This window comes from Nyctibius grandis, chromosome 24 (assembly GCF_013368605.1).
Source record: "Nyctibius grandis isolate bNycGra1 chromosome 24, bNycGra1.pri, whole genome shotgun sequence".
Classification (NCBI taxonomy): Eukaryota; Metazoa; Chordata; class Aves; order Nyctibiiformes; family Nyctibiidae; genus Nyctibius; species Nyctibius grandis.
In genome coordinates, this window is record NC_090681.1 from 318198 (window position 1) to 344117 (window position 25920).

Consider the following 25920-nt stretch of genomic DNA (forward strand, 5'->3'; position numbering starts at 1 on the left):
AATACTAGTCGAGGAGGAATCAGAAAGACATGTCCATTGGGGCTAAGTTAATAGTTAATCAAGAGTTATTTAGAAATTTGTTAACACAGAATCCAAATAGCAATGGAATAAAAATCCTGAAATTTATATTCTTGTTCTTAGTGCAGTCTCACTTTGGCTTTATTTGGCCTTTGGTCATCTGACTGCTAACATTAACTCATATAATTTTTTTATTTGCCTCTGGATGTATTACTGTAGATTGTTCTAGGCTTGCAAGTTGCAGAGTTCTTTTATTTAAAGTATTTTGAACTTCTCAAATACAAAAAAAATTCTTAAATTGTCACCATGGGTAAATATTAACTCTAGACCCTTCTGCTGGTGTCATTGCTGGGCAAAAGTTTGTTGAAGTTTATGCCCACCCTGCCCCGTGCCAGTTCTGTTCAGGAATATAAATTATCTTTCAGCACCAACCTGGTGGCTGATGCCAAGGACATAATCTTAACTGTTTCCTAACTTAGTTTTGAACATCTGAGCTGTAAGCCAGAGGAATGTGCTGTACCTAACCTGGAGCTGTTAGCAGCCTCCAGTGTCATAAATCCAGGGAGTGGAGAAGCCAGTGCAGGTGACTGGACAGCTGGAGATGTTTTCTCTACACATGAGGGGGAAAGGGACCTCTGAATAGCACAAGGAAATGCTCAGTGTTGTTGGAACGGCCATGGATCTGCTTCCCTAGTGCTTCCTTCAGCACATGTTACACTTGACCCTGCCAGCACTAAACGCCAATAGGAGTCAAGTCATTGTCCCCAGTGGCAGATTAAACTGCTTGGCCATTGTTGAGAGTCCAAGATTTTCCTCTCTCACCCTGTTTAAATGACTGCTTGGATGTGCAGCCAAAGTAAACATGAGCTAATAAAAAATGTAGAGATAACAGATACAGAATAGCAGTTGTGGACTCAACAGGCGTGCTGTAGCACAAAGATGTGTGAGTTTTGCTTGAGTCTTTTGTGCTTTAATTTTGAAGACAATTACTTGAAAAAGAGCTGGCACAGATCAAATGTAACTTCCTTTCTGTTGTGATAGGGGAACCGTATTCACGTGTATCCTTTGAATGAGAAGGGCATCTGTTAGGCTGCTGAGGATCTAGTGCCTGCCTTGCCAGGCATAGTGCGTGACCCCCAGGCTAGCGCTTCCTTGCTTGAGAGCTGGAAGTGCTGTGGCAGTCCCTGCAGCTTCGGAATACTTTCCTGTATTTCCCCACAGTCCATTTCCTTGTTGGCAATAAATGCATTTTCAATTGACTTTTTACTTTTTCATTTACTCAGTACACAGCCTGTGAAGGCCATTGCTGCAAGATGACATTGAGATCGGTAGTCTGCAGGGGGTTGTAAGAGAGTGAGATATCTACATGACTATCAGGAGTGCCTGAACTTATAGTAAAGGAAAGAATGAGATTGGGAGATCAAAAATCTTTCTGTATGTGAAGCCACGGTGGAGCGACGGGATGGATTGTCCCTGTATTCCTGTGATGCAGTGCTGTTGAATACTGTGTTACGTTATAAAAGGTGCTGAAGTGAATAGCTGGAGGGGTACTATAATTGGATATACAACTGTTTTAAGTGCTTGTATGTTGCTAGCATACATAATCACTGTGTGTCTGTAGATGGCTGACCTGCCAAAGTCCTTTTGCAGTGGCTTTCTTTGCTTTCCTCTTCCTGAAGCCTGGATTGGTGTGCCTTTGGCTGTGGTGGGATAGTGCGGTATTGCACTCTGTCCTCCAGCCTCTTTGTGTAGTGGAATGGCAAGCAGTGATCAAAAGGTTACAGAGAAACTGAGGACTGAGTGTGATAGGACATTAAAGGATTAAAGGCTGCTGGGCAATAATTACCATAAACGATGCAGACAAGTCCAGATCTAGGAACAGTTTTTCCTCTTTCATCCCTAGCCAGTCATGGCTCATGCTGACAGCACACCTGGAAATGAGGTAACTGAATACTCTGCCCACATTGTTCACATTAGCTGGGGCTTGGGCACAGACGTAGCATGTGTTTTCTCTGCTCCTGGGCAACCTTTGTTCTCCTGCAGCCAGGAAGTCTTACTGATGAAATGAGACAAGACAGGGTGCTTCTCTTCCTTTCTCGGGAAAGACACTCCTAAGCCACCTGTGGTGTGACTTTCCTGAGAAATACCCTTTCCAGATGCGGAGATCTTGGTGCTATTGAAGTATGAGGCAGAAATACTTCCAGTGCTGCCTGAACATGTTATTTAGGTCAATTGGAAGGAAGATGGCAACATGAATCAGAAAAGGAGTTGGAAGAGGAGGAAAGTCATTAGACAGCACCTTGACATTCCCTGCCAGTGCAGGATTTTTCTCTGCCAGCACAGAAGCACAGCTGGAGATCACATTTGTTGTCTTCTGTGCTCTCTTTACACTCCTGCAACTATGAGTAGCTGGACTGGAAATGAAAGAGAAGACTGCAGACAAAAGCCTTGCTTTTATCACTCTGCATCAGTGCACCTATTTCCTGGTGTATTAACTAATCTCTCTGAAACAGAGAGAGAGCTGGGTCTCCTTTTTACCCCTCTGGAAAACAAGATACATCAGAATAATTGCTCTAACTGCATCCATTTTGGGTGAATGAGTCTCCCGAAGATGCTTTTGTGGAGGCAGAGTCATCACATTTTTGTGGCAACTGCTCGCTGGTGGAGTGCTGGCCGACATGGCTGGGGTGACTGTCCCACTAGGTGATCGGCAGGCTGTGCCCCAAGGAGTGCCAGGGGTGCCCAGGGAGCAAAGCAAAGCCAACAGCCCAAGTGCGCTGGGCTGGATGTGGGGCTGAGGGGATGTCAGCGATGGTGGGAAACCTAAAATCATCCCGCTGGGCAGGGCTTTGCTGAGCACTCTGCTTCCCTTCCCAGAGGAAGCAGCCTGAATTTACCCGTTGCTCTGTAGAGACCTGTAGGCTAAAACAAATTATTCTTACGCAGTAGAAAACATTGGGACGAACCTTAACTGATGAAGCAATTTGCCAGCTTTTAGCCTCAAGGTCCCTAGTCCCTAAGGGCTTTCCAGCGTAATGACTTGGGTCGGTTTCCCAGAAAGATTCTCTTGGATATGTGCTGTTGGCAATACTCTGGCTCATTACTGGCCATTTTATTTTTCCAAGACCCAGCTCTTGTTAGCTTCGTTCTCACAGTATTGTTTTCTTTCTAGAAGAAGCTTTTGCTGGCTCTTCCAAACTATCGCATGGGAATTGCTTACTAGCTTAGGTTTATTTTTTTTTGTTTTGACCCAAAGCTGTGCTTCGTTCCCCTCTGTAACACTGCCAACATCATTTCCAGTCTCTTTTAAGCATATGTTTTGCAATAATATCTAAACTCTTGGCTCCAAATAACTGCCTTACAGAGAGATTAGTATCTTTTAACAAAGGGATTGAGAAGCAAATAGTGAGAACAAAAGCAGTATCTTGAGAGCCTGTAAGACTATCCTGACCTTTCCCAAAGGCCTCAGCCTAGACTTCAGTGTCTAGCTAGCAGATGGCAGAAATCAGGGTGGACTTTAGTTTGCATAGTCCCCTGCCCAGTCACTGTGTTTGCTGGAAATGTGCTCTGGACATTGTTGCCATCTGGGCTTGACTGTACTATTCTTATAATCTCCAGGGAGCCTTCTCTAGCAGAGCTCATCTCTGATGGAAGCCCTCTTTGGCTGACCTTGCGATGGGGCTAGTATTAGCAGCATGGATTTTTGAGATTTGACAGCAGCATTCTTCACGGGAAGAAAACTGGCTTGGGAAGTGTTTTGTCCTGGCTGGGAAAGAAGGTGTGCCACTTGCCAGCTGTGTTCTCCAGGTACCCAGCTGGGTGTGTGGTATTAGAGACTGAGGAGGTCAATAGTAACATTTTCAAAACTTCAGGAGAAAGTGCTACAGGAACCCAAAGGCCTTCAGAAAACCAACTGAAAAATTGCCTTTCCTTTAGATGGGAGAACTAGATGTATAGGTGGGAAGGAGGTTGTACAAGGCCATTCAGGAAACCAGCAGCAGTGGTGGGAGTATACCCCAGATCTTCTGATATTAAAAAGCTCCTCCTTGGTTGGCATCAGCGCACGTCTGGGAGGCTGTGTCTTGGCTGCACAAATAAAGATTGACAGTTAGAGAACAGGCATCTTTGGAAGTGAAATTTGTCTCCTAATTAGCGCATTGCCCAGTTTGGGTTGCAGGTGAGTTGAGTTTCAGTTGCTCCATGCATTTTTATGAGTTTGTTGGTTGTTAGCACCTATGACTAACATAAAAATACCAGATTTCAGCATCCCCCTAGGACTAAATAGCACCAGGGTTCAATGTATTTGCTTCTGTTAAGGCTTTGGCTACAAAGTTTTGTGGCAGAATGGCAAAAGTGTGTGACGGTCCCAAAGAGGCTCCTCTCCACGTCTGTCCCCTTGTTTCCCATGCGTAAGGGACGCCTGCCTTTTGCAGCCGTCTCTGGCGGCCAGCCCTTGCTCAGCCACGCTCTTGAGAAATCTTAGTGGAGAGTTAGACCTGGCAGATGAAGGCTGTTACCTCATTCCACAAAAATGCTTTGTTATTGAGAAAATGGAAACTGTCTGAGGTTTGGGAGCTGAATAGAGTCATTGGTGTCTGTTTTAACCGCAGTTTGGTGGTGACTGCTGAAAGTTCCCCTCTGGAGCATTCCCTTTTCCTACACCCATAATCTTCATGTCATCTGAGAGCTGCAATGATTTAACTCATTAGCTGAGCAAACGCTGAATACTGTTGCATACTCTGCAGAAACTTTGCTAAAATCTCAGCATCTTCCAGCAAAAGAAAAACGACTAGCCAATGAATAACCCTTAGCAAACTGTTGGCCAGAAAAGTGATCCCTATGGATACTAAGCCAAATTCAACTCTTTTTTTTTACGATCTCAGATGTGCCTCTTGTTTACTTGATTTTTAAAAAGCTGTATTAAGATTATGCAGGAACTTCTTGCAAAGAAAAGGCATGTGTGGAGGCGTATGTTTTGTCATTCTTTCATACAGGTATCTGAATCCCAGTTCTGAGGAGCAATTTCATCAGTAATTTTTAAAAGTAGATTTCAGCACTGGGAATTTGGGAGAATAGGAGAAAGAATAAAAGTAGGGACTGAACTGTTTGCAAGCTGGTTTTCGTATTGCTGTGAACAATGACTTGAGTTAGTCAGTACAGAAGAGTCTTAACCTAAATACAAGACTTGTTTTTGTTAACAGATGCTTGTATGCATTTGTGAAACTGGCATCTGATACCTCCTGCTGAGAACGTTGCATAAGCATTATTCACCAAGCACCCTAATAGAGCTGAAAGCAGCAATGTTAGCTTTTTGGAAAGAAAATGAACACTTTATTTATGTAGTTTTAAACTAATGAATCTTAGCAGGCCAAATGAATGTCTTCCAGCTGCTACAGATGTTTTTTACATGACTAAATATTTTGGTGCATAGAAAAACCTAGAATACTGGAAGCACAAGATACTAAATATTTAATTATTACCCTGGAATGTAAATATGGCCTTGATATTTTGAATTTGCTTACCCAAATTTCAAGTGTTTGCTTAGAAACTCATCAATTAATATGGTTCTGATCTTGTTAGCTGTGAAGAAGAATGACTACTCAGTATCTTCTCCAAATTTCTTTAAGTATCAGAGTGGGTTTCAGGAACAGGAATTTGCTTAACTGGAGAAATAATCCCAGCTCTTTCAGGCAGAACCCAGGATCAGTATTTTAGCTGTAATGAACTTCTAGATCCCTGCTTTCCGTGGGTTTACAGAGTAACCATAAAAATCCTTTCTAGGCTGAACTCTGCCTTGTGAGGTCTTTGGGAGGTTTTTTAATATAAAATGCAAATTGTAAAAACAATTAGCAGTTGATTTTCAAGCTGCATCTTACCAGTTTAGAGCCCATTCTGGACACGTGTTGTAACTGTAAAGCAACCTTATTTCTTGAATGATCCAAGCCCACAGGATTTCCCTCGTGTGAGTGTATCAGAGGTTAGGTAATTTCTGTTGTCGTTCAGATCTGTGTGGCTACAGATCATGCCATTTTCTGCTAAAACAGCATGTATACTAACACCATACTGCTGGGGAAAAAAATGTCTGTTTTTAAGGCTCTTCTAATGAAACAAAAGAAATTGAATAATAATAACATAAAACATCTACCTAAAAGGCCTGACTTCAGCATAGTTGAAGACAGAATCACAGAATTATTTAGGTTGAAAAAGACCTTTAAGTTCATCGAGTCCAGCCGTAGAGAAGAAAATTCCTCCTTGAGGTCCACATCTGATGGCAGTATTCCTAGATATTGCTTTGGATGTGAAGATGGTGAAGAAAGAACAGCCACAAAAAAAAAAGTGGATCCTGAACTGTCTCTGAGTGCAAGGACTGCTTCTGTCGGCATCACGATCCCACGTACCAGCCTAAACTGCTGACTTTTGCCAGGCTTTTGACCTCACCGTGGAATTTCACTACCCTCATTTAAGGAAAACATGTCTTTTTCTACTCTTAAGAACTAACACAGTTTGAACTGGTGCGTAACTCCTGGTGCTGCACTACTCCAGTGCCTTCTTCCAGCTCAACGTGGTCGCTTCTAAAGCCAAAGTTTAAATAGTAGGAGGGACTAGCAAAAGCATGGCGTTACTGGTTTGAAAGATCGAGGGTCTGGATTAATTGTACTTCGTAACTGCTCAGTACTGTGTCTGTCTGTCATAGAATGGTTTGGGTTGGAAGGGACCTTAAAGATCATGTCCTTCTCTTCCTTCTCTTCCTTTTTCCCCTGCTTCTCATAAAGAGTTCAGTTTGTGGTGTCTATTTGGACTATAACATGCATTGGTGAGCGTCACAGTATCCAGGCTGACAGCAATATGTGCTGTATCTCAGAAGGAGAAGAAGGATGGACAGGGATTTGGATCTTGGTTCCATTTTTAGTTCTACCAGACTTGCCTTGTGCCAAAACCCTCTAAGGTGCAAATCCCAGGAGGGAGATAAAATAACTCCCTGCCCTGCAGGTATTATAAGGGTAAATAATGTTTTTGCTGGTGACAGCTGTTAGGGAGTTGAGGAAGCAATAATCCTGTGAGAGGTATGGGATGTCAGATCTGTGGAAACTGAGCGCGCTTGCATTTATGGTCTTGCACTGGATCATCATATATATATTTGTGGTGTAGCAGTAGGGAGTCAGGGAGCTAAACTACTTTCCAAGTAAAGAAACTAATCTTTAGTTTGTGTCCTCGAATGAAGATTAGAGAAAATAAGAAAAGTCAGCATTTAAATTTTAAGGCATTTCAGTGGCTACCTTTAACTCAGTGGACACTTCATATCAAGAAAATTGCTGCGATGCCTAACTCAGAGGGTTCTGGAATATGTAGAGTAATAGTGGTACTTACTGAAAAGTCATTAATAGCAAAAAGTACACAGTGTGTTGCATGTAACTCAGCCAAGAGAAGTTTTATTTCTAGTATTTCTCAACCCTACGCAAACATCATGTAACTCACAGGAAGATTAAATCTGGCCCACTGTGCTTGTGTAGAAGTCCTGGATGTGTTGCTTTTGGAGAGCCTGAAGAGCTGTGTGTGGAAAATCACCAATGCACCCCAGGCTGGTGAAGGTGTTAGACCATATGCACAGACTATATCATGCTTCATGCTCCGTGAAACAATGACTCAACTAAGGAATGATGAAGTAAGTGCTTTCGGATCCTTGGTAGCTTTGAGTTTTAACTTTAGAAGAAGACGCAGAGCAGAACTTTGAGCTTCCACTAAGAGTGGAAGAGGGCAATCCAGACATCTTGAATAACTGGGCCCAAAGTAGATCATGCTGTTTGAATAACACTGCCCCTTTCCAGTGGAAATCAGTGAGTTCTACTGCTCACCTCATTAGCACCTGCCTTGGTAAGTCAGGCTAATAATGATGTTCATTAGCTTTTTACTTTTTGTTAGGAGTTTTGCTTGTTCTCTTTTTTTTCCTGTCATCATGACATTGAGAAAAAGAAAGGGTTTGGAAGTGAAATGTATCTATACAAAATTGGAATTCTTATGTCTCTTATGAAAATTTAGAGTAACTTGAATTGCAAGTGTCCAATTTCCAGTCACAAGTAATGACATTTAAACCACTGTAGGAAATGCAATCCCTGTGCTGATGTCAGCCTCTGGTTTATGATGTGACTGCTTTTGTTTCTGGGCAAGCACTTGAGTGTTTCACTAGCGAAGTGATGATTTACTAGTGCGAGTCCCTCGCTGGTCGCACCTGCTCTAACTGTCTGCGGTGTGAGTCACTGGGAGAGCCGCCCTCGTGCTGCTGCTTACGGTGCTGCTGCTGTTGAGGCTGCTGGGTTTTACGCTGGTGCATCACATTCGGCAATGCAAGGTAACAGAGAACTGGTCTGAGTTTTTGTTTTCAGGAGTTTGCTAATTTGGGACAAATAGTCTGTAAACAGAGCACTTTTGTTCTGGTTGGCTAGGAGAAGGGAGGGAGGGTTATCAGGGGGTGGGGGTGTCTTGTTGCAGTGAAGCCCACAATCGTTGAACTGCCTGAGCATGCAAACAGCTTTGGAAAATCTTTCAGTCTAGTCAGAGAGCAGGTTGTTGTGGCTTCCTTCAGTGAATGAGTGTGGAGCATCTTCTCTGCAGCAAAGAAACGGGGCATTGCTTCACACCCACTTCAGGGGCAGAAACATCAACTCTTCTTGGTCTTTACCTGAAAGTTGTCCTGAGAGGAGCCTCTGTTAGTTAAAATTCTGACCTTTTGATTCCTTTTTAGTTGGTGACAAATCTGTTTCATGTAGGTTTCCTTGTAAATCCCAGGTTTGAATGAGAGAATGAGGTTCTGTGAGTCACAGACCTGGATCAGGGGCTCTCTAATATTGTTACTTCTTTTCTGTTCGTGTGGGTTTTTTTTCTGTAAAGGAGCAGTTTTCCTCTCTTATGAGTTTTTAGGCACAGTCAGCATGTGTGCTTTACCGTGCCGCCTGCCAGCAGCAGTGCTCCACATTGCCCGGACTGAAGTGATGCCTGAGGTGAGCAGCAGCACGAGTTCTCAAACAGACACATCCAGCAGGCAGGGACATAGAGATTGGAAACTCAACGTGTAGCTGTGTGATATAAAGGCATTCGTAAATTTTGTGAGCAGTTGTGCCCCTTAAAATAGCTGTTTCCACTTAATGTTTTGGATGTGGCACCAGTTTTCCCTTTCATGGGTTCCACCAAAGACTCTCCATGTCCAAGGACGGCAGCACAGCATGGCAGAAATTGGAAAGCATGTTGCATCTTGAAATTTCTTTTTAGTGCTTGCAAGGACTTATTTCTTAGAGATTTTACGTAAAATGTGTGACAATTACAACTGATGGCTTCTATTATTTAAAATGTGCAGTATTTAAGAGTAATTTTTAAAAGTGCCAGTGAGAAATGCCTTAACAAGGAGACTGATTTGAAGATAACCAGCCTGTACAGTAAAAGTAAATGACACCTGATGACCAGATCACCTAGCAGAGAAATCTTCAGCCACAGAAGAAGGAAACTCATTTCACTTCTACGTTGGCAAGGCAGTGGCTAAAAGGAGAGGTTTTCTTCCTCTCTCAGCAATCCCATCTGTCCCCATTCTGTACTTTCTTGCACTCTCGAGGGCTCAGCTATGCTCTCCTTGCAGAGCGCTACCTTTTTTCAGGAGGGTTGCAGCTGGCACATACAGCATCTCCCAGGCGACAAATGATAATTTTGTTTCGGACCACAGGCAAGCAGTTCTCGGGATGGTAACCTGAGACAATTCGTCTTTGCCAGGATTCAGTCCTTCCCCAGATTTAGAAGCTGCTCACATGCTGCGAGCTACAGAGCTGTAATTGCCTTTGCTTGCAAGGGACACCAGCAGCTGTAACAAGTACTTTGGATGGAGACTGTCCTCAGTTCTCGTGCAAACAGCCAGCACAGGTGGAGAGGCCACAGTCAGTGATCAGGACAGTGTGAGAGGCTGCTGGGCAAGAGCTTGTGTGGCACACGAGTGTCATTGCAGCACCTCCACTGCCACCTTCCTGACCTTCTCTTCACTCTGCTGATTTTTGCATACAGGTGGAGAGCCCTGAAAGGCACAAAACTGGCAGCGTTACAGTGCAGGTCACGCTTCTCAGTCAGTGTATCTGCTTGTATGCAAGAAACTAGCTACAAATGCTCATGTTTGGAAGACAAAGAATCGAATCGAAAAAGGGAATATTTTGACCAAATTTGGTGAAAAAATTTACTTTGCCCTTTAAGTAACAGGCATGCATTAAATAAAACGTGTCTGGTTTATATGTCTTTTCCTGCTACTGTAAGTCAAAGTTGCTTTGTTTATTAAAAAAACCCTGAAGTTGAGCAGAGCCTTAATCGGCAAAAGAGCTGGCAGGCTTTCTGGAGAAGACAGTTAATAAGGGATTGGGCTCAGACCACGCAGGTTTGCTTTTCAGTATCTGAGCACAAAACATGTGCGCTGTGACTGCAGCTGTCCCCTGCAGCCTGTCCACAAGCTCGCGTTTGTGCTTGCTCAGGAGTAATCCTGAAGCAGCCCCTTGATTGCCTTCATGTGCAAAATAGAGGTATAATCTCGTAAGTACCTTTTAGTCAGGGACTACAAAAAATTATGTATCACCTCAGAAATAAGAATGGCTTCATCCTCAATTTAAAAAACAGCTGCCTCTAAGGGAAAGAAAAGTGAAAGCTACAGCATAAAGCTCGAATTGTAAAAGAGCTTTAGGGAAATAGAGCGGAATTCCATTACTTTCTGGTGATATCTGTACTGAGATGCACAGACTCCAAGAACTAGCAACTAGAGCAGTCAGATTATTTTTTCTGCATATAGGCTGTGATGTCTGTTTGAATTGCAAGATTCTTGTGTGCTGAGCAGATCCCAGATGAAGGTAAATTGGCCTCAGTGTGCAGTTAGTCATTTCCTGTCATGCTTTCATGTTTGAATCCTAGTGTGCTGGATATGACCTTTATTTTATGGGGCAAAGAGATTTTGAAACATTATTGCGGGAGCCCTGGGTCTGTGGAGTTGGATAAGCAGTTAGGCATTTGTATGGCTATGGGCCAGCTTTGGGGGGGGTTGCATGGGCATAAATCAATTCAGTCCAAAATTAAACTTTCATTGCTAGATTATAGTCCTCACAAGGTGCTTATTCTTTGGTACTCCCTTTTTCTTTCTGTAATAGCCAGGGCATTATAAAGATCTCACTGGGTTTCTCTGTTTGGAAGGTTTAGGACATCCTAGGCTCTGTCTTTAGAGCTTGGGGCATGGATGCGTTTTCCCACTTGATCTTTGTGGCCATGTTCGTTTCAGGAGAATACTGACTTCATGCAGGGGGCCCTGTTCCTCATGCAGGGTTGTAACTGCAATGATGTGTGGTGTCACGAGGCTGTAGCACACGAACAAGAAAACATATGCTACAACAGGCAGGTAACGTGAAACCCTTTATATACCAATCTGTAGTTTCATGTACGTTTATATATACTCTCTTCAAGACTTTCTTGATGAAACCTCATCCAGGTACGATCCCTTCCTACCACCTTTTCTTGTCCATCACTTCCTAATGACACGGGCAAAGAAGGTTCACAGATAAATTATACCACATCTAAGCAGCAGGCATTTCACTGTCCAGATTAGCTTCTGCCTAGACCTGGTGTGAAACCTGGGGCCTGGAGGCCAGCCACTGCCCATTAATTTGTTTTATATGGTTGATGACTATCTTTAGGGTTTGTTTTGTGTTCTTGCATTACTGTTTGTTGCCAGTAGGATGATAGTTAATGTACAGTCTGCTCAGTATGTCTGAAAGGTCTATTCAGCCCTGCAGAAGCAACAAGTTCCTCCTTCTCGCCCAATTTTCTAGTTGAAAGAGGAAAACTAAGGGAATCTGTGGATTTGACATTGGCAGACTCTCGTGACTCGTCAAGCACCCGCTTGCTGATGGCAGTTTTGCCAGGGCTGTTGAGGCTGAGACACCACAAGCAGATGGGAATGGTGTATGTTCCCGTGTTGGGGATTTAGTGTGAGCTGATGGTGCAGTCCAGCACCGGCAGACCCCTTGCAATGGCACTGGACGTGCTGCTGCTGGGCTGGTGTTACGCCCGCTGCCTGTCACAAACGAGGAGAGCCTGAAGATTGGTGTGCACCCACTGTCAGTGTGCACTCACATGTTTTTGATATCACTGTTACCATAATCGAACGGGAACGTATACTCCTCTGAAATGGGATGACTAACACGCTTGAGAGGAGAAGGGAGCAGGAGTTCAGAAAGCAGTTGCACACTTGTTCCTTGCTCCTTTTTAAGAATGATACGAGCAGCCATTTCCCTGGACTGTGACTCCCGCTCCTCTGATCACACCGAAGCTCCTGTGATCAGTTGTGCTCCCTGAAACTTGGCTCTAGCATCTTTCTTCCTATTATGGTCACCCTGGCCATGTCTGCAGCTGCTGCCCTACAGCCAGTTACGAGCTTCAGTAGCAGCCTTGCTTGGTGCCAGCGTTGCTGCCAGCAGGCTCCTGCTGGTCAGTGGTGCAGGTGGCCGGGAAAGGTCCCGGCAATGTGGAGCTTGGGCCAGGCTGTCTCTCTTTTCCCAAGCTTCTTCAGAGACTGGACAGAATCTTCTGGTACGTTTTTAAGCTGCAGGTTTCTTAACCATCTGGTAAAAGGGACTTCGTCCTCCTTCAGTTAAGTGGTCTGTTTGAATCGTGACGGGTCCAAACTGCCCAAATGGTTTCAATCCCTGACTTCCTGTTGAGTGCGCAGAATTTGCCTGGTTTGTATACATTTTGAATAAGATTAACAGCTGATCTCTTGAGCAAACATTCAGTTTTAATGTCAGCAGAATGACACAGACGGCTTGTTCCGAATGTGTCCTAACAGCTCTGCTGCTGTTAGCTGTGCCCTCGGTCCAAGCTGCCCTCTGAAGGGGGAGGATTTTGTTCAGAACCTGAAACAGTTAATTAACCCTTACAGGTGTTTAGTATTAAATTTTTAACTCTGAAATTGTTCCCTTTTTTCTTCCTGGGCAGAGTTTTTCTTTTTATGGTTGCATAGTAGGGACTCTTAAGCTTCTATCTCTGACCCCGGTAGAAGTAACTTTCCCTAAAGAAAATAAGTCTAGAGCAAGAGCTGAATTGCCTGTTGCCTTTCTCCTTGTTGGCCTGCACTCTGCTGTCTCTCTGTTGGGGTTTTGGAAGGTGGGTAGATACAGTGTAGACGGGCACCCACAGGAAGCCTGGCATTTCTCACTGGTGGTGTTTGCATGAATTTCCCGTTTCTCTTCCTCCAAACCACGTATCGTCATGCTCACTCTGTGGATGCTCCAGCTCACAGCTGGATTCAGGGGACCTGCTCAGATAGGAAGGATGTGGGGAGGAAAGGGACAGAAGTAGCTGAAAACCAAATCCAAAGCAAGGTCTTGGCCACAAGAAGTTACAATTTGAATCTCAGATGGGCAAACCCGCCTGGTTTTCCACTGTAGCATGGAAAATTGGATTCCCCTGCAACTGCAGCCTCATTAAAAAGAGATTCTTTCTTTAAAGGGTAGAGAAGGGACAAAAGTCCCAGTGTGCACAAATACTGGCTCAGAGCTTTGTCCCGTTGCCTTGTATGGGGATGCTGCCTTGTGAGAGCCTGAGTTATTAGCAGCAGGTTTTCCTTTCACATAGGAAAAGTTTTGGTTTATGTGTCCTTATCTTAGGAGAAAGAATGAGGAATTTAGTACTAGAGGAAAAAGGTCTATGAACTCATTGGTGTTTTGAAACCAGAGCAGAGTGTTGGAGGTCCTTAGGACCCTGAACTTCCTGACAGCTCCATGTCCCCAGTCCGAAGGCACAACAGCTCACAGCCTGGGGCTGTTGAGACTTCTTGCAGACCCAGCCATGTCTACTGGAGAGTCTGTAAGCACATCAAGGCCAAAACTATTTCCATGTTCAGATAGCTGACTCTGTGTATGATCGCTCCAAGGTTTGTTGGCCTTCCTGGGAGACCTGGCCAATCCTTTATGGTAATTCAAAAATTTTATTTAAACTTTAAAAAGTCATTGCTGCTTTCCAGATCTTTTGAGTATATCTGGTCTGGCAGAATTCAGCAGGTACTTAGACCAGGCATCAGTGGTCATTTTCCTCCTAGAATCAGCATTGCTGGTATTACAAGAAAGCGTGAAAGCGAGCCTGGCCTCCTGGAGACGGTGCCTCCTGGAGATGCATCCCATCACCTCCTCCTCTGTAGAATAATGCTGATATAGGCAATAAGTATTAGCATGCATATTGTGCCATGTCACTAATGTGTAAAGTGATAAGGATGCTTCCTGTCTCTCATCCTGTGTGTCAGCCTGTTTGAGGCAGAGGGCACCTCTTATTGCGCTTAGCAGAGTTGGGCCTTAGCGGCATCCTCCTGCAACCCTCTCGCTGCGTGCAGGCAGTGCTGCGTGCGAAGGCCCCGCTCAGCTCCGGCGTGCCTGTGCCTCAGCCTGTGCTGCCAGCACCTCACGCGAGCCCAGCACAGCGGCGATGGTCGTGCCCTGCACCGTGGCTGTTTGCCGTTGCTCACCTTGGCCCAGGTGTGATGTCTCAGTCACGGCTGTGCAAACAGTGCAGTGCTTCCTGCAGGCGCCTCTGGGCAGGCTGTGGGCTGACAGCCGGTGAGATTTTCTCGGTTTAAGGGTAAGATCAGACGTTTGTGGGACAGTGGTGCTTTTAGCACTTATCTTGATCTATATGCAGAGCTGTCAGGAGGAGTCTGTGTGATGTGGTTTTCCTCTTTGGATAGAGGGCACCTCAGAGATCTCTTCTGAACATTAGGAAACCCTCAATTTGCCATTCTAAGGCTGTATTAAAATCGTGCAACAATCTAGGTCTACCTTGTGACTTGTCAGGTGCTTTAACAGTTTCTGCTACTTCTTCCTCTCAAAGTTGTGGACACTTTCAGGCAGCTGCCTACCTTGTTGAGCAGGGGTGATTCTGACAGCACTTATTTCATTTGAAATGCGGGGTGTTGCCTTACAACTGTGCCAGCCATTTTGCTAAATCTGCTGCAGAGCCCAGAGCAGCCCATGACTGCTCTGGGCAGGAGGTTGGTCTGCCCGTGCTGGGGGAAACACCTGCGGTGCAGCTTGCTCAGCAGAGCTCGGTATATGCACACGCGTAAGTGCAGCGTCCCAGCGGTGCAGGTGGGGGCTGTGTGGCCACCCATCTGATTCGTCTCCTGCCGCCTCCTCTGAGGCTGACTGTAAGAACCAAATTTTCTCTACGTGTTCGAAAAATGGCCTGCAGCGTCCTGCCGTTGTGCTGGTGATGGGGAAGCTGCCAGGTGAGGTCTGTGTCTGTGCTGTTGGTCCCTGCGAAGACTCTGCTTCTCACCAGAGTCCCCAGTGCAGCCCTTCCTACGTGAGATTTCCGAGCTGTCTGTGGGGAGCTCAGGCTGGAAGGCAGCTTGGAGGTGAGATGTGAGGGCAGGAAGTGACTCAGTGGTGCTAGGAGCAGGCGGGTGAAGGGTTGATGCAACACTGCTCCCGAGAGTGCCCTGTGCAGGCTGGGTCCGCCGGGTTGTGCTGGTGGAACACTCGGCACCTTTCTGGCAAGCTGCCTCCAGCCCTTCGCCCGAAATCCGGGTCTCCTGTAGCAGCAGGTGGGGGATGCTATTCCCACTGCGCCAGCTCCACAGTTGTGCTCATGGGTTTGGGAGCAGAGCAAGAGGGCACAGACGGAGGCAGCGGCATGAGGAGGTACGGAGAAACCCATGCTGTGCCCCAGGGAGCTGGTCCCCACCGCTCTGGAGAGCCCGGGCTGGCCGTGCCGGCCCCGGGCTGGGGTGCGCAGTGACACGGAGCGGGTCCGCAGGAGCGGTGTCAGGAAACGTGGACTGAAAACATTCCCAGCCTCACAGAGGGGCTGGAGCTGCCCCTCAGAGCAAGCAGCTGGTTTCCCTTTTAGGGTCGGTGGCAGGCAGAAACAATTCCATGCAGATTCCAGGACCCATAATGGTTCTGGAAAGCCAACAGGAACACAAAGCGTTCTCCTCTTCTGACCTTGGAGCGTGTTGAGGACCGTCTTCCAAAGCCTGGTCCCTGGGCGGTTTCATCCTTACATGGGGAACGCTCGCCTGTCCCAGCGAGGTTGTGCTTTCTCTTCTGCATGTCTGTTTAGGTGTGAACTGCAGCTGCACAAGCTGTGCCCAGAGCAGCCCAGGGAAGGTGAGAATAGGCAGGAACCTGAGAGACAGTCAAAGGCAAGTCTATTCCTGTGTCCTGGAAAGATTAAGTGTTTCCCTAGGCATAGCCTTATGGGTCGCTCTAGGATCACTTTGTGGAGCAGCTGGTTGTGACCTGACAACGAACAACAAACTGGTGTGAAGTTACACAGGGTTATAGGCTGACCATATACATGAGACCTCTCGCTGAACGAGTTCATTGCGGCAGGAATCATCTCAAAAGGCTGGTTAAACTCCCAAGAGATGCGTGCAGCAGAAAGCCTGGCCCTGGACAGTCTGTACTGCCTCCTTTGCATAATAGGTTCCCCAGTTTATTGACACTAAAATTAATGTAATAATCTCCTGGGGCTGTTGCTAAGCCATCTGCTGTGGTGCTGCGGACAATGACACCGGAGTGGTGTTAGGTGCATGTTACTCTCTAATTAGAAAGCGGACTCTGCTGTCTGTCCTTGACAAATTGCTGACCTTTCTCATACGTGAAGCTATTCTGAGCTCTGTTCCAGACCGATCAGATTTTCATCCTGGAGCACTTTAATGTTGTTTGTGAGAGGAGCTCTTGTTCCCAAAGCTGTTTGTTCATGGGCACAGGAGAGGAACTGAACTTCCTCTCCTCCATGAACACAACTATATCTGTCGAAGGGGAAGGGTAGGCAGCTGGCAGGCATATATCTGCTGTTTATTTTTGCCCTCAGACAGCCAGGGAGACAGCTGAGAGAATACCCCACATCCAGCTCCACTGTCCCCACGTACGAGGGACCTGCTTCAGTAGACCTTGTCCCACAGGGACCGCAGCCATCTGGTGATGAGCAAGCAAACACTCTCTTTGCAACTGGAATCCCATCGTTTTAGGGCAACACCTTGGTTAGTATTTGAAGGCGTTACTTACATCAGCCTAGCACTCAGCTGACGTTTACAGGGTGTTGCAGATTGCAAAGTATGAGCATGTGCTAATTAGCACGCTTAGTGGCTGCCTATATTGTGCCTTCTAAATCTGAGCCTCAATTAAAGGTTTTTTTTAAAATGCATTTCAAAACTCCACCTCTTTTCTTCATGAATGGAGCCGATTTCCAGGTTCCTCATTACAATCACAGTAAGAATTGTGGGCTTTTGTACTATTTCTTCTACTCTATTTCGTCTCACCTTCGTCTTCTCGATGAACCCCGTCTCTGGCAGTGCCATGTCCTCAGGGGTGAAGATGTGGAGTTTGCTTTAGCGTTGCATAGGGCTTTGACACCCCTGCCCAGCATTGCATGTGAGACCAGAACAAAGAGAGCAAACAGCTTATCTAATACAAATAACCCTGAGTAAACTTCCTGGGCCTGTCCTTTATTCTGTGGAAAAGGCAACACGGAGTCTGATCCTGTGTGCTCTCAGGGCAGTCTGGGCCACGTGATGCTCCCGGGGCTTGCTCTGCTGGCAGTCCGTGTGTCTGCCAGCCCGAGAGCGGGAGCTTGGCTCGCAGCGTGCAACAGACAGAGCCAGACTTTGGGGAGAAGCTGCTCACAGTGGAGGCAAGCGTGGCACACTGCTTTAGGGTCTTCCTTGGAATATAATTCTCAGAGGGTTTATATGTTTTTCACTTCCCCTGCTGCGGTCGCTCTGTGTTGTGCACCCCACAGTGAAAGCGGCACCGCGGGGCACCCGCCAGTGCTGCCTGTGGTGCCGGCAAGTGCTGGCCCAGGGCTTTGGTTGGCTGGGGCTCCCAGTGGGCTCGGGAGTGCCAGCTGCCCTCAGTCGTGGAGGAGAGGAGGACTGGCACTGCCAGGAGCCTGGATGACAAATAGCGTTTGGGATTGAAATGTTCCTCTCCTGTCACTGTGCTCAGGAGGCTGAGTCCGTGTCACTGGTAGAACCCAAGGCTTCCCCATCCAAGCTGTTTTTCCTTCCCTCACATTTTCTGATGTCCTCTGACCCCGTACTGCAGGACCGCAGAGATAAAGCACAGCCCATTGAGCAAACATGGCAGCTCCCCGCTCCAGCAGTGCTGCGGCTCCCGGGGTAGGAGTGCTCATTAGAGGCCCTTTTATTACAGACACACCTTGGAAAGTTCCCTTCAACAGGGCTGGGAGGAGGAGGGTTATTAGTTTGGTTTTCGTTCTTCGCCAGAGAGAAAGGTCCCGGGTGGCTTCAGGGCGTGAAGGCAAGTGGGGCGGCAGAGGAGGCGGCAGGTGAGATGCGGCCAGGAGCCGTGCGGGTCGCGGGGGGGCACGGGAGCTGCTGCCTGGCCGGGTGAGCACCTCATGGGGTGCCCCAGAGGGAGGGGTGCTGGGGCGCCAGGCCAGGCTGGGGGCACAGCTGGGGGAGCGCCTCCAGTTCAGCACCCTGGCACCCGTCCGGCTCCCCCGTGCACACCATCCTGTGCGCCTGCCCTATCTCCAGTAACAGACTGGCCGGGCTGCCTTGTTCCACGAGCAGCAAGTCTGGGGCTGGGTTTGAGGCTCTGGAGGACGGGCTCGGTGGAGCGGTGGCCCCAAGCCCACGCTGCTCGCAGGGGCACGCCATGGAGCTGCTCCCACTGCCACGCGCAGCAGCCTGTCGTGCTGGAGGGCACAGAGCGGTCAGCGGAGCAGCCGACGGGCCGGGGCAGCAGCTGGGTGAAGAGGGTGTCTGAAAAGAGACTTTGTTCCCCCTCTGTTGGTCACGTAGCCATGTGGGAACACTAGATTTATTCACCAGCAGCCCTATCGGCACATACCAGGCTTGACAACAGCTGGGAGCTGTGGGGCTTGACCAAGAATAGCCCTGGGGAGCTCGCTGCTGTGAGTCAGAGCTGTCTGGGTCGGCTCCTGCCCTGCAGGCTGCCTCCCAGCTTAGGGGAGGCCCAGGGGCTGGCGGTGAGCTCCCTGCCCCATTAAAGGCTAAACTGTAGATCGAGCCATATAACAGCTCTTTCTGATGTGGGTGGGTTCATGAAGAAAACTGCAGCGTGCGGCGCTCTGCAGCTGACTGCTCAGATGTAATTCCATGGGCTTGTCTGCACTTGATAGCAACCTGTATTAAAGAAGGGTGTGACTTTGCAAGTGGAAAACTCCATATTTAGGAATAACCAGGTTAAAGCAAACAGGAAGAGGATACTCTTGTTCTGGATTTAGTGCTCCAAACAAAGCAAAATGGTTCCACAAACCTCTTGTCTGAGAGGGAGACAAGGGGCGACGAAAGATGTCTGATCTCCTGCGTGCAAAACCCCAACACCTCTATTGCTTGTAGAACACCCCCCCTCCCCATCGCTTTCTCCCTGAAGAGTGTTTATAGTTGGAGCAACATGTGCAAAACAGTTTGATGGGATGTGGCTTCCTAGCCGGGCACAGCGTGAGGTGCCTGATTTCTGCTTCCCTGTGGAGCAGCTGCTTTAAAGTTCTGGAGAAGTTCCAAAACTTGAAACGCTGACAGCCCCGTCAGGCAGAGCATCAGCTCGCAGGCTGTCAGGAGGAATCTTGCCATTGATCCAGGGCCGTGCTGGTGGCAGAGCGTGGGTCTCTGAAGGGCTGCTTGGTAGGCAGGTCTCCCTCAAGGTGGCTGGCTCTCCGACGTGACAGTAGATGTGCGCCCACACAGTGTGTGCATGGTCCTGTTTTTGGTTCCAAATCAAAACTTTTCATGCAAAAAAAAAAAAAAAATCTCTTTTGGTCATGGTGTACACTTTGCTTCTCAGCAAGGAGGCAGACGGTGAGAAGCTCAACTGCATGCTTACGTGTCTAGGTTTCTCTGAGCGGTGCCTGCGTGCTCCAGCTGTTGAACTGGAGCATAAGCCTGAAGCAGGATTCATCCCAGGGCCTGAACGTGTGCAGGCTTTTTTGGAAGTGTGTACAGCCACAGAGCGGGTGCAGCAGCTCAGGTCCGTGTCCTGTTCGCTGGCTCAGCGCAGGGCCTGGCGGTCCCTGCCCTCCGGGGTGGCAGGGCTGCGCAGGGACGGCTCAGCAGCGTAAGCTGATACTGACCCCGCGTCTCCGCTGATCTCTAGCAGGTGAAGGAGGCCCTCAGACTGGCACCATGACAGAGTGCTTTGACTGCGACAACTGCAAGGAGTCCTTGTATGGGCGCAAGTACATCCAGATGGACAATGGCCCGTACTGCATCCCCTGCTACGATGCCCACTTTGCCAACACCTGTGATGAGTGCAAGGAGCTGATCGGCCATGACTGCAGAGTGAGTACGGGACCCCGTGGCCGGGCAGGGTGGTTCCCTGGGGCGATCGGTGCCCTCCTCATCTCGGCCGTCCTCCCCAGGAGCTGTACTACGAGGATCGCCATTACCACGAGCACTGCTTTCGTTGCTTCCGCTGCGACCGTTCTCTGGCCGACGAGCCGTTCACCTGCCAAGGCGAGGAGCTGCTGTGCAACGACTGCTACTGCAGCGAGTTCTCCTCCAAATGCATTGCCTGTGAGAAGACGGTCATGCCAGGTAGGAGCGGGCAGACTCGAGCACTGCAGTTTGTTCCTGGTCCCAGCGGCACTGGCCAGGGCTGCAGGGCCCAGCACTAGGGCAGCAAGGAAGAGAATTTCTGCTCTCCTGCCCCACTGTCACCGCACAGAGTGGGCTGGGCTCTTTGCTTGTCTGACAAGACAGCAGGATCCCGAGCTGCGATCACCACAGCAGCCCTGTCTGTCTGTTCCCCTTTTTTGTGGGGAAGGGAGCTGGGGAGGAGATGACAAAGGGTTTCCTGGGCATTTTCTGGTGTGTGCTGATGAGAAGAGAAGGAATGACTGAAGGTGTGTGAGTGTCTCTGGAGATGGCCTGAGGCAAGGGAGTGTCTTTTCTTGGCCATTCTGGCACCATCTTCAGATGTAGGTTACAACAGGCGTCTCTGCCGCAGCCTGCGTGCTGGTGCTGGGGGCATGTTCCTGCAGCTGTGGGGTGGGCCTGGGGCCTCTCCTCTCCAGTGCCTGGGTCCTGCGCTGCCATGGGGAGGGCAGGCACAGAGCCGGGTGTGCAGGATCGCAGTTTATCTTGCACAGCCGCCCACGTGCCCTGTGTGTGCGTGTGCTGTCACTGCGAGTGGCTCTCTCTGCAGGATCCCGTAAGCTGGAGTACAACGGACAAACCTGGCACGAGCATTGCTTCATATGCAGCAGCTGCCAGCAGCCCATTGGGTCGCGATCCTTCATCCCAGACAAGAAGGATTATTACTGTGTCCCCTGTTACGAGAGCAAGTTCGCTCCTCGCTGCACTCGTTGCAAAAAGGTACGTCTGGCCTGCCAGCCCAAAGTTCACGACTTCTCTGATCCAGGGACATGCTCCCCACTCCTGTCTGAGACCCACCAGAGAAGGGTTCAGGCGCCAGCACCCGGCGAGCCGCTGGTCATGGGCTGAGGCCCATTGCCCCCTGCCCGTGTGTCACCAGTGTGCGCTCTCTTCCCGCAGACCCTGACCAAGGGAGGAGTGACTTACCGGGATGAGCCGTGGCACAAGGAGTGTTTCGTCTGCACAGGCTGTAAGACACCCCTGGCTGGCCAGCAGTTCACCTCCCAGGATGACAACCCCTACTGCATCAAGTGCTTTGGGAACCTCTATGCCAAGAAGTGCAGCGCCTGCACAAAGCCCATCACAGGTGAGCGGAACGGCCCTGGTTACGGGGCACTTCTGCAGAGCAGGGCATGACCTACCTGCCCCGCTTTCAGCCACACGGTGACTTCTTTGGGTGAAGCTGCCCTCTTGAGTGCACGCATGACCCAGGCCCATATGATGCTCATACATGTCTCCACCATGCAGCCTTGCTCAAGTGTCTCCAGGCACTTCAAGCCTCCCAGGGACAAATGCTGGGGAGTGCAAGGTGCCCTGAGGCACGTCCCCCAAAGAAACTGCAGCTGCTTTCTGAGGAACCCCATGAGAGAGGATCTCTCTGTTGCAGTGGTCCTAGGGCTCCTTGTGTCCCTTCATCTGCATCTTTCAAAACAGTGAACTGTGCTCCTTGGGAGAAATTTCCTCTGCCCGGGGTAAAGGCTCCCAAAATGACCCCTCACAGCGTGATCTCGTGTCTCCAGCTTGTGTTGTTTGAGTCTGGTTGCCACGTCCTTTGGGAAGATTGCTCACAGACAGGGAAAGCCAGAGGCTTCCAGCCGTAGCTGGAGCAGCAACTGCTGCAGGGGAGTCTGGACCTGTCATACCTGCCTAAGACAGGGGAAGCAGGGGGTCCTCTTCTGCAGAAATCCCTGAGAGGGTCTGGCCTCCTTCCTGTCCACCCCCACTTGACCTTTCCCTTTGCAACTCATGTCTCTTGCTGCTGGGAAGGCAGGCAAAGCCATGAATCAGCTGGTGACTCAGAGGATGACTCTGGCTGAGGACAGGGCAGCTCCTGGGCACCCTGCTTCCCATCTGGTCCTTATCACTTTGTCGCAGTCCCAGGGAGAAGGGGGTCACAGCCCACAAGTGCCACCGCTACCGGCAGAGGAAGGAAGCTGCCTGTGGAGCCTCTGCAGGAGCCCGGGCCTGGGCTGGTGGCAGGAGGGCTCTTCCCAGGCTTTCACTAGCACTGTCCTTGGGAGGAGCTGCTCCAGGCAGTGCTGCCGGGAGCTCCCGATAGCCCCCTCCTTCGCTGTGACAGTGCAGCTCTGCTCCCTGCTCCTCTCTGGGGAGAAAATGGTGATTCTGGTCCGAGGATCTCAGTCCTGCCAAACCTAGTGTGAAATCCCTTCAGTCCCCTTCCCCCAAGTGTGGAGATTGGTATTTCAGGTGTATTCGATACTGGGGGTGTTTGGGTGCCGCAGCGCAGCACTGCGTTGCGTGTGAAGACCTGGCTCGGAGAGGAACAGGCCAAGCCTTGGTCTGTGCGGGAAACTCATCCCTGTGTCCCCAGGGGTTCTAACACTGCGCTCTGTCCCTCCCATAGGCTTTGGCGGTGGTAAATACGTCTCCTTTGAGGACCGTCACTGGCACCATAATTGCTTTAACTGTGCCCGCTGCAACACCTCGCTGGTCGGGAAAGGCTTCATCCCTGACAACGATGAGATCCTCTGCCGCGACTGCAGCAGTGACCTATGAGCCTCCGAGGGCACCGTGGGGCAGGGGCTTTCTCTATTCTTCAGGGTCTTTGTGCCAGATACCCCAACGTCATTTCAGGGGCAGGGCACAAGGCACAGGAGATGGGGGCTGACCCCGAACCGCGGTGTGTTCAGGGGGTTCCTGTGCTCGTCTCTGAAGGCTAGAGTACGCTATGCTATGGCTCTGTGCAGAGTCAAAGCTAAATAAAGTTGAAAAAGGAGCTTCAAGACCCCCCATTATTTACTCTTTCCTTTTGCTTCCTGTCTGACCAGGCACGAGCTGAGCCCAGGGCCCCAGCTGAGCAAACGGCAGCAGCGCCAGCTTCAGCGTTGGGCTGCTCGATCTGCACGCTGGAAGCATGTGTTTGCTCCCCCTGGCACTGTGCTGACTTTTCTCTTTTTCCCCATGTGCTTCCCTTGCTCTGTGTGATACAAGGCAGCTGCTCCTGGTCCGTGTGGCTTGGCCGTGCTGGCCTGCAGAGCGGATGGCTTTGCAGCACAGCCTTCCCATGTGTGCGGCCGGGCACGAAGGGCGTGCTCTGCCCCATTCAGGAGCTTTGGGGACACCAGGCTGGAGTGCGAACAGGAGAAGAGCATCTGTCCTGCCAGATGGGATCCACCTCTGGATTTCTGTAGCCACCTCACCGTTTGCAGGCCAGACCCTTTGCTCTGCACATTTCCGTGGAGATGCTCTCGCTCAGATGTGGATGAGGAGCTCAAATCCCTCGCAGGTACGGGGCGTTCTGCCCCACCACCTCCCTGCCCCGTTCCCGTCCATCTGTGCTGTGGTCTCCCACGGCTGCCTCTGCGGTGTTGGAGCTGGAGCTGGGGGGTGTTGGCCCACTGGTGGTCCCCCCTGAGATGCGCTTGGCTGAGCCCCGGAGAAGGGCGTGCTGAAGGCTGAGAGCACCGAGGCCTGGATTCCTGCTCCATCCCTCTCACCGGGAACCATGGGACAGGGACTGCCTTGCTGAGCCCAGCTGCCAGCCGCACAGGTAACACCGAAACCCTCCGTTGATTCGGGGAGGGGAGCGTTGCCCACAGGCTGTGGCTGCGCTCGGCAGCTGCTGGGAGCACTGGAGGAGAGGGTCTGCGGGAGTGCAGGGCTCTAGCGCCGAGGTCAGACGAGGGGGCAGTCAGGGTGTCCACAACCTGCTCCAGGGGGGCTGAGTGTCCCCCCAGCCCCGGCGGGCAGAGCACGGTCACTCCCACAGCCACACACATCCCTCGCTGTGTCCCAGAGGAGAAGCAAAGCAAAGCTGGCACCTGGGCTGCCCTGAGGAGGGGCTTTGCACCTCCCAAGTCCCTGTGTTGGCCTTAACTGTGCAAAGTAGGGCATCCTGAGCCACCCCAGACTCGCACAGGGGCTTGAGCTGTCCTTGCCCGATGGCTGAGCTGGCCCTGGGCCCCCCTAAGGCCCCTCTGCAGTGGGATGCTCATGCCTGCCTTGTCTTCACCTCCCTTCTGCTTCTGTCTTGCTGGGGCACTTATGCTGACCCTGCTTTCCTGCTTAGACAGCCACGTGCTTTTCTGAAAGCGTCTTCTTGTGTTTTTTTTTCCCTTTTGTACTCTTTTTGTCATGAATATCTGTCATTTTGTAACCAGCTGCAGGATGAAGGGGCTAGCCCGGCCCCCCCCCGCCCCAGGCTTCACTTAGGAACAGAAAATGTTATGCATGTTGAAGTGTTATTACCTCTGTATGCAGATCCTTGTTGAACCCTTGTTTGAAAGCTTTGATGCAGGCAAATCAGAGTTTGTGTGTTTGCCATTCTGAGGAGCTTGGAGCAGTCTCTAGAGGGAAGTGTCCTAAACCTCACCCTCCTGTGTATTTCCTATGGCTTTATATAATAAACCGTTTCGGTGACGCTTGCTCTCGTGTGTTTCTCGAACAGCGGGCACAGGGCAGAGCGCTGTCTGAATCAGTGCTGGGCTCAGTGCTCAGCCTTGTCCTTGCCCCTAACCCCGTACTGGGGACGGCTGGTCCCCGCAGTGCTCGTGCCTCCCCTCCCCAAACCACGTGCCCAGCGCCAGCTGTGCCCGTCCCCTGGGTTATGGCAGAGGAACGGCAGCTCCCTCGCCCTGCTGTGGGGCTGCTGTGGGTTCCTGGTGCCGAGGCCGCCTGTCTGTCCGTGCCTGCTGCCTGTCCGGGCAGGCTGTTCTGCAGGACGGGCCCGAGCAGGACTGAGCCGGTGCCGATGCCGCACGGGCGCGATGCCTCGGGCTGGCTGCCGGCTCGGGCTCGGCAGCAGCCGGGATGCTGCACAGCCGCGGGAGCTGTTCTGGGTCGCTGCGATACCGAATCATACCCCGCTGTGCAGACAAGCTTCCTTCCCCTGCGATACCCACTGCCCAGTCCGCACACGCAGGCTCTCAGGAGGGGGGTTGGTGGGGAAGCTGCTGCAGTCTCCAGTTGGGGTAATGGTGGTCCCCTTCTGGCAGCCTTCCCCGAAGCTGTGCATGCTCATTACTCACTGTTATCAGCTGGGGAGCCATTTATTCCCCTAACATCTGAAACTATTTTCCACAGATTCCTTTACATTTACTAACAGCTGCCACGACTTCCTCTGGGCTTGCCTGCCCCGGCCCCAGCACCCCGCTCCCTTCCCCTGCACGGTGGCTCGGCTCCGGCGGCACGACAGGCGCAGCCCCGGGGGCCCGTGTGGGACCACAGCACGGGCTCTGTGCGTGCACGTTCCTGGCTCCTTCAGAGACTCCTGCTCTGGCAGTTAACGGGGTTTTTAAAGT

The 25920-nt window shown here is 50.0% G+C and overlaps 1 protein-coding gene across 4 annotated transcripts in view; it reads left to right on the forward strand.

The window, feature by feature from the left end:
* The window catches only part of FHL3 (four and a half LIM domains 3), a 28726-nt gene extending 3687 nt beyond the window's left edge, over nt 1-25039 (forward strand). The window contains exons 1-6 of one of the 4 annotated variants that reach the window (XM_068417994.1): nt 8187-8365; nt 20160-20344; nt 20425-20599; nt 21210-21379; nt 21560-21746; nt 23025-25039. In XM_068417994.1, the coding sequence (XP_068274095.1) occupies nt 8359-8365; nt 20160-20344; nt 20425-20599; nt 21210-21379; nt 21560-21746; nt 23025-23176 (876 nt within the window). In that variant the 5' untranslated portion in view covers nt 8187-8358 and the 3' untranslated portion in view covers nt 23177-25039. Of the gene's footprint in view, nt 1-8186; nt 8366-20159; nt 20345-20424; nt 20600-21209; nt 21380-21559; nt 21747-23024 lie in introns of those variants that run through there. The other 3 variants (XM_068417995.1, XM_068417996.1, XM_068417997.1) reach the window with 3 other exon arrangements.
* The last annotated feature ends 881 nt before the right edge of the window (nt 25040-25920 follow it).